Below are 11,431 nucleotides of genomic sequence, written 5' to 3'. Positions count from 1 at the left end.
ACGCGTTCTTTCTTCAGTTTAGATTTTTTTCCCTAATTGTAAAAATAATACACGCTTTCACCATTCTGACTAGCAGGCTGTATAAATACAGGTTCTCTTCTGAATCGATGCACGGTTTACAGAATCTTGGAATAAAATGTGTGTGTAAGCGAAAAATGTCCAGGTCCTGATAAATGCCATTATAGAACATTTATAAAGTATATTAGTATAGGGAAATAGGAAAAAAAAATCCCCCAAATGCTGATACCCACAGGCACCACTACTAACTTTTTGGTATTTTCTAACAACCCTGACTCTTAAAAATAGAGTTAAGGTCATGGTAAACATAATTTTTAAAATCCTGCATCTTATACTATCCCATGTCACCAAGGTTTTTATAAACATAATTGTGAATGACTGAAGTGTTTTATACAATTATATTGTATACAATTATATTGTAATTAACCAGTCTCCTAACGCTGAACGTTAATCAGTCGTTTCCTGTTTTGTTTTGTTTTGTTAGAATTCATTCTGTAATGAACATTTTTGCATTGTTCTTCCTCAGTTATGTTTTTGGTTTGTTTTTATCCTGGACACGATTCTTGTAACTGAAATTACTGGATCAAAGGATGTGAACTTTTTTCTCTCTCTCTTTTTTAAGATCTGTGCTAAACCTCCATAGAACATTTTCTTCAGACCAGAGTTTTCCTTTTTTAACCCTTGTGCTCTTTACTTCTCAGTATAAATCCTTTTAATGCCTAGTTTTCCTAAGAATCCAAACAAATCTAGGACAAAGCTCACACTCAAGACTTACACCATTCTCACTCACAGGCTGTATAAATCCAGATTCTCTTCTGAATCGATGCAAGGTTTACAAAATCTTGGAATAAAATGTGTGCACAAGTGAAAAATGTCCAATTCCTGACAAATGCCATTTTTTAAAAAACAAATTTTTGGGCCGGGCGCGGTGACTCACGCCTGTAATCCCAGCACTTTGGGAGGCCGAGGTGGGCGGATCACGAGGTCAGGAGATCAAGACCATCCTGGCTAACACAGTGAAACCTTGTCTCTACTAAAAATACAAAATAATTAGCCGGGCGTGGTGGCGGCGCCTGTAGTCTCAACTACTGCGGAGGCTGAGGCAGCAGAATGGCGTGAACCCGGGAGGCGGAGCTTGCGGTGAGCCAAGATCGCGCTACTGCACTCCAGCCTGAGCAACAGAGAGAGACTCTGTCTCAAAACAAAAACAAAAAATTTCTTCTCATTACCGAGTTATTGATAAAGCTAATTCTTAACCAGATTCTTCCGTTATATGTCATTTTTCCCCCTTAAACACACACACACACACATACACACACATTCTCAACATAAAAAAGTTCAAAAGGCACAATAGGATGTATAGTGAGAAGTTCCGTCCTGGCCGGGCGTGGTGGTTTACGCCTGTAATCTGAACACTTTGAAAGGCAGGAGGATCGCTTGAGCCCTGGAGTTTGGATCAGCCTGGGCAACACAGGGAGGCCTTATCTCTCCAAAAGAAAACAAATAAATTAGCCAGGTATGGTGGTGGCACATACCTGTGGACCCAGCCACTCAGGAGGAGACTGAGGCGGGAGAATCGCTTAAGCCGGAGAGGCTGCAGTGAACCAAGAACATGCCAGCCTGGGCAACAGAGCCAGAGCCTTAAAAAAATTAATAAATTCTTAAAAATCCTTACTGATGTACAATTTGCATACTATTAATATACAACTTATTTAAAGAGTATAATTCAGTGGTTTTAGCTTATTTATTTAATTTTAGCTTATTCACAGACTTGTGCAACAATTACCACAATTAATTTTAAAACATCTTCACCTTACAAAAAGAAACACTTCCCCATCCCCCACCCTTTAACACCCACAACTGCTATTCTTCTATTTTCTGTCTCTATGAATTTGCCTGTTCTGGACGTTTCATATAAATGGAATCATCCAATATAGACCCTCTTATGTCTAGCTTCTTCCACTTATCATAATGTTTTCAAGATTCATCTATCTTGTAGCATGTTTCAATACTTCATTCCTTTTTATGGCCAAAAAAGGAATTGCATGAAACACCACATTTTGTTTATCCACTCATTAGTTGATGGACATTTGAGTTGTTTCCATCTTTTGGGTATAGTGAATAATGCTACTGTGAACATTTGTGTACAAGTTTTTGTGTGGACATATGGTACATTGTCTTTAATGGTAAGTCAATTCTGGTAGTCACTTTTGGAAACTGGAAGGAACCTTAATGATTGTCTAGTCCAGGGGTCAGCAAATAGCAAACTTTCTTTTTTAATTTTATTTTTAATTGACAAATAATAATTGCATATTTGTGAGGTACAATGTGATGTTATGATACATGTATACATGGTAGAATGATTAAGTCAGGCTAATTAATATATCCATCACCTCACATACTTATCATTTCTTTGTAATGAGAACATTTAAAATCTACTCATTTAAGACGTTCAAAATATATAATACACTATTATTATTATTATTATTGAGACAGGGTCTCGCTCTGTCACCCAGGCTGGAGTGCAGTGGTGCAATCATGGCTCACTGCAGCCTTGACCTCCTGGGCTCAAGTGATCCTCCTGCCTCAGCCTCCTGAATAGCAGGGACTACAGGCACACACCACCATGCCTGGGTTATTATTATTGTTAGTTTTAGTGGTAGAGACAAGGTCTTGCTTCATTGCCCAGGCTGGTCTCGAACTACTGAGCTTAAGCAGTCCTTCCGCCTCAGCCTCCCAAAGTGCTGGAGTTACAGTTGTGAGCCAGCATGCCTGGAATTACTAACTATAGTCACCATGCTGTGCAATAGATCTCGGGAACTTATTCCTCCTGTCTAACCGGAACTTTGCACCCTTTGACTGACATATCCCCCTCCCATCCAATTGCCCTGGCTGCATCCCTAGCCTCTGGTAACCACTATTCTACTTTTTGATGTCCCAAATGTGAGACTATGCAGTATTTTTCTTTCCGTACCTGGCTTATTTCACTTAGCATACTGCCCTCCAGGTTTCTTTGTTTGTCGAAGATGACAGAATTTTCCTTTTTAAGGCTGAATAGTACTCCATTGTGTATCTATACCACATTTTCTTTATCCATTTGCCCGCTGATGGTGCTTAGGTTGTTTCCATATCTTAGTGGTCAGCAAACTTTTTCTGTAAAGAACCAGATATTAAATTTTGGGCTTTGCAAGGCATAAATTTATGTTCCAACTAATCAACTCTGCTGTGGTAGCTGGAGAACAGCCACAGGTCGCACAGGGAAGGAGGTTGGGATAAATAGAGGGAGCACAGAGGTTTGGAGCAGCAACACTGTGATTCCGTATGATATTGTAGTGGTGGATACATGCCATTGTACAAGCATCCCTTGTTTTATTGTACTTCACTTTATTGTGCTTTGCAGATAATCCTTTTTTTTTTTTTTCCCCACAAATTGAAGGTTTGTAGCAACCTTATATTGAGCAAGTCTGTTGGTGCTGTATTTTTCAATAGCATGTGTTCACTTTGTGTCTGTCACATTTTGGGAATTCTTGCAATATTTCAAATTTTAAAATTATTATATTTATTATGGTGATCTGTGATCAGTGATCTTCAAATACTACTATAATAATTGTTTTGGGGCACCACAAAGTCAAACTTAATCTGTAAATGTGGTGTGTGAGCCTTGCTGGCTTGGGCAGTGCATGCTGGCCAGCTTGGCGAGGATAAAAAATAAATAAATAAATATGGTGTGTGTTCAGACTGCTTCACCAGCCAGCCATACTCCTGTCTCTCTCCCTCTCCTAGGGTCTTACTATTTGCTGAGACACAATATTGAAATTAGGCCAGTTAATAACCATAGAATGGGCTCTAAGTGTTTATGTGAAAGGAAGAGTCACTTGTTTCTCACTTAAAATCGAAAGCCAGAGGGCTGGGCACAGTGGCTTATGCCTGTAATCCCAGAACTTTGGGAGGCTGAGGTGGGAAGATCACATGAAGCCAGCAGTTCAAGACCAGCCTGGGCAACGTACCAAGACCTTGTCTCTACAAAAAATTTTAAAAATTAGCTGGCTGTGGTGGGATGCACCTGTAGTCCTAGCTACTTGGGATGCCCAGGCAGGAGCATCACTTGAGCCCATGAGTTTCAGATTATAGTGAGCTATGATTGCACCACTACACACCAGCCTGGGCAACAGAGTGAGACTTGTCTCTAAAAAAAACAAAAACAAAATCAAAAGCTAGAAATGATTAAGCTTAGTGAGAAAAGCATTTCGAAAGCTGAGAGAGGCCTCTTGTGCCAAACAGCTAAGTTGTCAATACAAAGGAAAAGCTCTTGAAGAAAATTCAAAGTGCCACTCCATGGAACACACAAATTATAAGAAAGCAAAACAGCCCTATTGCTGATATGGATGTTGTGGGAAGTCAGGGACCCCGAATGAAGGGACCAGCTGGAGCCGAGGCAGAAGAACATAAATTGTGAAGATTTCATGGACATTTATCACTTCCCTAATAATACTCTTATAATTTCTTATGCCTGGCTTTACTTTAATCTCTTAATCATGTTATCTTCATAAGCTGAGAATGTACGTCACCTCAGGACCGCTGTTGTACAAATTGATTGTAAAACGTGTGTTTGAACAATATGAAATCAGTGTACCTTAAAAAAGAACAGAATAACAGCAATTTTCAGGGAAATAGGGAAGATAACCATAAGGTTTGACTGCCTGCGGGGTTGGGCAGAATCGAGCCATATTTTCCTTCTTGCAGAAAGCCTATAAATGGATGTGCGAGTACGAGAGATATCGCTGAATTCTTTTCCTAGCAAGGAATAACCCTGGGGAAGGAATGCATTCCTGGGGGAAGTCTACAGACGGCTGCTCTGGGAGTGTCTGTCTTATGCGGTTGATATAAGGACTGAAATACACCCTGGCCTCCTGCAGTACCCTCAGGCTTACTAGGATTGGGAAATTCCAGCCTGGTAAATTCTAGTCAGACCGGTTCTCTGCTCTCAAACCCTGTTTCCTGTTAAGATGTTTATCAAGACAATATGTGCACAGCGGGACATAGACCCTCATCAGTAATTCTAATTTTGCCTTGCCTTGTGATCTTAATTGCCCTTTGAAGCATGTGATCCTTGTGACCTACTCCCTGTTCATACACCCCCTCCCCTTTTAAAATCCCTAATAAAAACTTGCTGGTTTTGTGGCTCGGGGTCATCATCACGGTCCTACCAATATGTGATGTCACCCCTGGAGACCCAGCTGTAAAATTTCTCTCTTTGTACTCTTTCTCTTAATTTCTCAGACCAGCTGACACTTAGGGAAAATAGAAAAGAACGTACGTTGAAATATTGGGGGCTGGTTCCCCCGATATATGGAGAAAGTTTGAGTGGTCTGGATAGATCAAACCAGCCACAACATTCCCTTAAGCCAAAGCCTAATCCAGAGTAAGGCCCTAACTCTCATCAATTTTATGAAGACTGTGAGAAGTGCAGAAGCTACAGAAGAAAAGCTGGAGATTCTCAGAGGTTGATTCATGAGGTTTAAGGGAAAAGGCTGTTTCTACAACAAAAAATTTCAAGGTGAAGCAGCAGGTGCTAATGGAGAAGCTACAGCAAGTGATCCAGAAGATCTAGTTAAGATCATTGATGAAAGTAGCTACACTAACAGCAGATTTTCTTTCTTTCTGTCTTTCTTTCTTTTTCTTTCTTTCTTTCTTTCTTTTCTTTCTTTTCTTTTCTTTCTTTCTTTCTTTCTTTCTTTCTTTCTTTCTTTCTTTCTTTCTTTCTTTCTTTTTTAAGACAGGGTCTCCCTCTGTAACACAGGCTGGAGTGCAGTGGCATGATCATGGCTAATCGCAGCCTTGACCTCCTGGGTTCAATCGATCCTCCCACCTCAGCCCCCCAAGTAGCTGGAACTATAGGCACACACCACCACGGCCTACTAATTTTTGTATTTTTTTGTAGAGACGGGATTTCGTGCCCCAGCTGGTCTCGAACTCCTGGGCTCAAGTGATCCTCCCACCTCAGCCTCCCAAAGTGCTGGGACTACAAGCATGAGCCACTGTGCAGGGCCAACAATAGATTGTCAGTGTAAATAAAACAGCCTTCTATTGTAAGAAGATGCCATTAGAACTTTCATTGCTAGAGGGGAAAAGCCAATATTTGGCTTAAAATCTTCAAAAGACAGGCTGACTTTCTTATTAGGGCTAATGCAGCTGGTGACTTTTAAGTGGAAGCCAGTGCTCATTACTATACTGAAAATCACAGGGTCCTTAGGAATTATGCTACATCTACTTCTCTGCCTGTGCTCTAGAAACATAACAACAAAGCCTGGATGACAGCACGTCTGTTTACAGCATGATTTACAGAATATTTTAAGCCCACTGTGGGGACCTGCTGCTCAGGAAAAAAAAGATTTCTTTCAAGATATTACTGTTCATTGACAAGGCACCTGGTCACCCAAGAACTCTGATGGAGATGTGCAAAGAGATTGATGCTGTTTTCCTGCATGCTTGCATCTATTCTGCAGCCCGTGGATCAAAGGGTAATCTTGACTTACAAGTCTTATTATTTGAGAAATGTTTTGTAAATCTATAGCTGCCATAGATAGTGATTCCTCTGATGGATGTGGGCAAAGAGTCATCATCCTAGATTCCATCAAGAAGATTTGTGATTAATGGGAGAAGGTAAAAATATCAACATTAACAGGAGTTTGGAAGAAGTTGATTCCAGCTCTCATGGGTGACTTTGAGGGATGCAATACTTCAATAGAGGATATAACTGCAAATGTGATAGAAATAGCAAGAGAAGGCAGGGCGCAGCGGCTCATGCCTGTAATCCCAGCACTTTGGGAGGCTGAGGCAGGCGGATCATGAGGTCAGGAGATCGAGACCATCCTGGCTAACACAGTGAAACCCCGTCTCTACTAAAAATGCAAAAAAATTAGCCGGGCGTGGTGGCGGACGCCTGTAGTCCCAGCCACTCGGGTGGCTGAGGCAGGAGAATGGCATGGAACCCAGGAGGCAGAGCTTGCGGTAAGCCGAGATGCGCCACACTGCACTCCAGCCTGGGCAAAAGAGCGAGACTCCGTCTCAAAAAAAAAAAGAACTAGTAAGAGAACTAGAATTAGAATGGAGCCTGAAGATGTGACTACATTATTGCAATTTTATGATAAGACTTTAATGAACTAGGAGTTCCTTCTTATGTATGAGCAAAGACAGTATTTTCTTGAGATGTAATCTACTTCTGGTGAAGATGCTGTGAACATTGTTGAAATGACCACAGATGATAAAGAATATTACATACACTTAGTTGTTAAAGCAGCAGCAGAGTTTGAGAGAATTGACTCTCATTTTGAAAGTTCTCCTGTGGGTAAAATGCTATCAAACAGCATTGTGTGCCACAGAGAGATCTTTCATGAAAGGAAGAATCCACTGATGTCGATAACTTCATTGCCTTATTGTAAGAAATTGTCACAGCCGCCACAGCCTTCAGCAACCACCACCCTGGTTGGTCAATAGCCATCAACATCGAGGCAAGACCCTCCACCAGTTAAAAGATTACAGCTAGCGGAAGGCTCAGATGATTGTTAATACTTTTTAGCAATAAAGTATTTTAAAATTAAGGTATGCACATTTTTTTAGACATAATGCTATTGTACAACTAATAGGCTACAGTATAACAGTGTAAACATAACTTTTATATGTACTGGGAAACCAAAAATTGTGTGACTTGCTTTATTGTGATACTCACTTTATTCCAGTGGCCCATAACTGAACCTGCTATCTCAGATGTACACCTAGACATCTGTCAAAACCTATAAAATGTATGATACCAAGAGTGAATTCTAATGTAAACTATGGACTTTAGTTAATAACAAAATGTCAGTATTGGCTCATCTATTCTAACAGACATACCACACTAATGCAAGATGTTAAAAATTGGGGAGCTTTAAATAAAAGCAATTTTTAAATTACCAAAACAGCAAAAACCAGGAAAATTGAGGGAAGAGTGGGGATGATATGGGAACTTTGCTCTTTTTGCTTAATTTTTTTTTTTTTTTTTTGAGACGGAGTCTTGCTCTGTCACCCAAGCCGGAGTGCAGTGGTGTGATCTTGGCTCACTGCAACCTCTACCTCCTGGGTTCAAGCTATTTCCCTGCCTCAGACTCCTGAGTAGCTGGGACTACAGATGTGAGCCACCACACCCAGCTAATTTTTGTATTTCTAGTAGAGAAGGGGTTTCAACATATTGGCCAGGCTGGTCTCGAACTCCTGACCTCAGATGATCTGCCCACCTCGACCTCCCAAAGTGCTGGGATTACAGGCGTGAGCCACCATGCCCAGCCTAATTTTTTTCTGTAAATGAAAACTGCTCAAAAGGCCAGGCACGGTGGCTCACGCCTATAATCTCAGCACTTTGGGAGGCCAAGGGCAGCAGATTGCTTGAGGCCAGGAGTTTGAGAACAACCTGGCCAACATGGTGAAACAGCATTTCTACTAAAAATACAAAAAGCAGCCGATGTGATGGTAATCTCAGCTGCTCAGAAGGCTGAAGCATAAGAATTGCTTGAACACAGGAGGCGGAGATTGCAGTGAGCTGAGATCATGCCCCTGCACTCCAGCCTGAGTGACAGAGCAAGACTCTGGCTCAAAAAAACAAAAACAAAAACAAAAACAAAAAACAAAAACAATAAAAAACGACTCAAAAACTCAATCTTAAAAAAGTTGCAACTATTTTTGCCTTTCTCTTGGCCGTTTTCAGAGTTACAGCCTGTTTAAATAATAATACTAAGACCTTAGATCATAGGTAATTGGATCCTCTGTAAGTTTTAAGATATATACAGTCGTGGCTTAAATACAAACTAACAATTTCACTTAGTAAAAGGGTAAGGAAAACTTCTTACTTTAAATTTTTTTAAGTTCTAGAGTCCTGGTATTTTATTATTACTCTGTAAGTTGCCTTTATAAAAATTCTGAATGCAGTATGTTTAGTTGAAAAGTGCTGTGGAAGGAAGGGGAACATCACACACCAGGGCCTGTCGTGGGGTAGGGGGAGTGGGGAGGGATAGCATGAGGAGATATACCTAATGTAAATGATGAGTTAATGGGTGCAGCACACCAACATGGCACATGTATACATATGTAACAAACCTGCACGTTGTGCACATGTACCCTAGAACTTAAATAAAAATAAATAAATAAATAAATAAAAAGTGCTGTGGAAATATCCAATATGAACCATTAACCAACATTTAGGTTTTTCTGGTAACGTCATGCTTATCAGTCCTCTAAATCATTTGGTGTATCTCAAAACCTTCATTTTTAACAGCCACATTAGTCACATATTCTATCATGCATATGTACTGTGATTTAATTATTTTCCTATTGTTGGACATTTGTTATAGCCAATCAATAATGTGCCTTCTAAAATGGCTACCTTAATATTTTAAAGAATGATGGCCATGTGGTGCCATCTCAGTATGAAAGGTCTATGACTCTATTATATATGCCAAATAGGGCCACGTGTTTTCAGTGGGAGACTGCTTTGGGGATAGTGGATCCTCCACCTAACTGTCCTTTTTTTTTTTTAATTCTGCAGCCCAGCATTAGAAGTGACTGCTAAGTCCCATGTATGTTAGTTAGAATTTGTCTTTATATGCCCCTCCATTCTCTGATCAAATTTTACTTTTTCTCAATATCTTATCAGCAGTTTCCGATAGCCATTTTTAGGTTTAAGGTTTTTGGTTTTTTGGGGGGCTTTTAAAAAAGATGTTAGCTCATGTCTTTTATTAACTCATAGACAATTACTTGTCTTCTGGTTTGTTGAAGCAGTAAGTCAGACAACATTTGCCACAATAATGTCTGTCAAAGTAGCTTGCCGTAAACACTCCAGCACCATCTGAATGGCACTCTCGACAAAGGTGTCTAATTTTGCCATTCTCTTCCACCTTATAGTATTTCAGGACAGCCAGCTTCACCTTCTTTCTCTTGTGTTTATTATTCTTGGGAGTGGTGTAAGACTTCTTCCTTTTCTTAGCACCACCACAAAGTCTCAACCCAAGATGAAGAGTAGACTCCTTTTGAATGTTGTAGTCAGACAGAGTACCTCCATTTTCCAGTTGCTTGCCAGCAGAGATCCGTCTTTGCTGATCAGGAGGAATTCCTGGATTTTGGCCTTTACCTTTTCTATTGTGTCCGAGGGTTCAACCTTGAGGGTAGTGGTCTTCCCCGGAAGGGTTTTTACGAAATCTGCATTTTGGTGGCAGCTCCACCACAGATGGCAGATGGAAAAAAAAAAAAAAAGTAGTTTTAGGTTTTTAACTGTAGTTAGGCAGAGTTAACAAACAAATAATTAACAGAGGAAAGAATCTCATGCATGGGGAATTTGCAGCCACTTGCTAGGCTCTTAATAAATGTTTGAAGCATGAACAAGGATTAGGGAGGTAAAATTATGGACAACTTTTTTTCAGCATTTTCTTCTTTTATGTTCTGATATAGTATGGAATAGATCTGGGTTCAGATATTTTTGCTACCACTTACCTTAGTCTTGGTTAACTCACAAGTTTTAATGCTTAATCAAGAGAAAATATGTTATACCAAAAAGTAGTTGAAAGATATGAGAATTATGTATATTGCACACGCTAGATAAACTTATGAATGCTAATTCAAGAGATTACTTGCTCACTCATATAGATGTTGCTGAGAATAATCTGAAGGTAGATATGCAGTAAGATATGCAATTTAAATATTAAATTGTTAATATAAATATAGAATGGGGTTTCAGGTAGAGAAAGCAATTAAGTGTGTAAAACTTAGAATTTTAAATATAGCTTTGGCTTTACATCAGTTTTCCTTATATTTCTGGACCAGCATTGTAGAGAACATCATATGAAATTTCCAGCTTTTAAATATCTGCTTTAGTTTTGTTTTCTTCCTACATTCTTATGCTTCTGATGTTCAGACTATCCTATATGTCTACTAATTATTACATTATGTAATATATAACATGTTTATATATATTATATACTTGCCACATCATAATACTTGTTCTCTGTTTTTAAAATCTTATATTTTTCCCAGCCTAACTACTTTGTTATTATCCCTCAATATCTTGTCTGTTCTTTGTTAAATTTTTTTTTTTTACTCTATAACTCAGCAATCCCTTTTCCGGGCACATACCCAAAGGAAATGAAATCACCACTTTGTAAAGATATCTGCACTCCCATGTTCATTGCAGCATTATTTTCAGTAGCCAAGGTATGGAAGCAACAAGTGTTTGTTGATAGATGAATGAATAAACAAACTGTGGTACATAGATAAAATGGAATATTATTCAGCCCTAAAGAAGAATGAGAACTTACCATTTTCCACAACATGGATGAGCCCAGAGGACATTATGCTAAGTGAAATAAGCCAGACACAGAAAGAAAAATAG

The 11,431-nt window shown here is 39.5% G+C and overlaps 1 protein-coding gene and 1 pseudogene across 2 annotated transcripts in view; one reads left to right on the top strand and one right to left on the bottom strand.

Annotated features, from left to right (window-relative positions):
- The window catches only part of FAM151B (family with sequence similarity 151 member B), a 54,699-nt gene that overhangs the window by 1,562 nt on the left and 41,706 nt on the right, over positions 1–11,431 (top strand). Inside the window, exon 2 of one of the 2 annotated variants that reach the window (XM_054684252.2) lies at positions 6,309–6,539. The exons of the other annotated variant lie outside the window; for it this stretch is intronic. Within the exon in view, the coding sequence (XP_054540227.1) occupies positions 6,467–6,539 (73 nt within the window). The 5' untranslated portion in view covers positions 6,309–6,466. The remainder of the gene's footprint in view (positions 1–6,308; positions 6,540–11,431) is intronic. 2 annotated transcript variants of the gene reach the window in all.
- On the bottom strand, positions 9,752–11,391 carry LOC107974539 (ubiquitin-ribosomal protein eS31 fusion protein-like; annotated as a pseudogene).

Source organism: Pan troglodytes, chromosome 4 (genome assembly GCF_028858775.2).
Source record: "Pan troglodytes isolate AG18354 chromosome 4, NHGRI_mPanTro3-v2.0_pri, whole genome shotgun sequence".
In the NCBI taxonomy this organism is placed as follows: domain Eukaryota; kingdom Metazoa; phylum Chordata; class Mammalia; order Primates; family Hominidae; genus Pan; species Pan troglodytes.
This window is presented reverse-complemented; position numbering and strand designations above follow the sequence as displayed.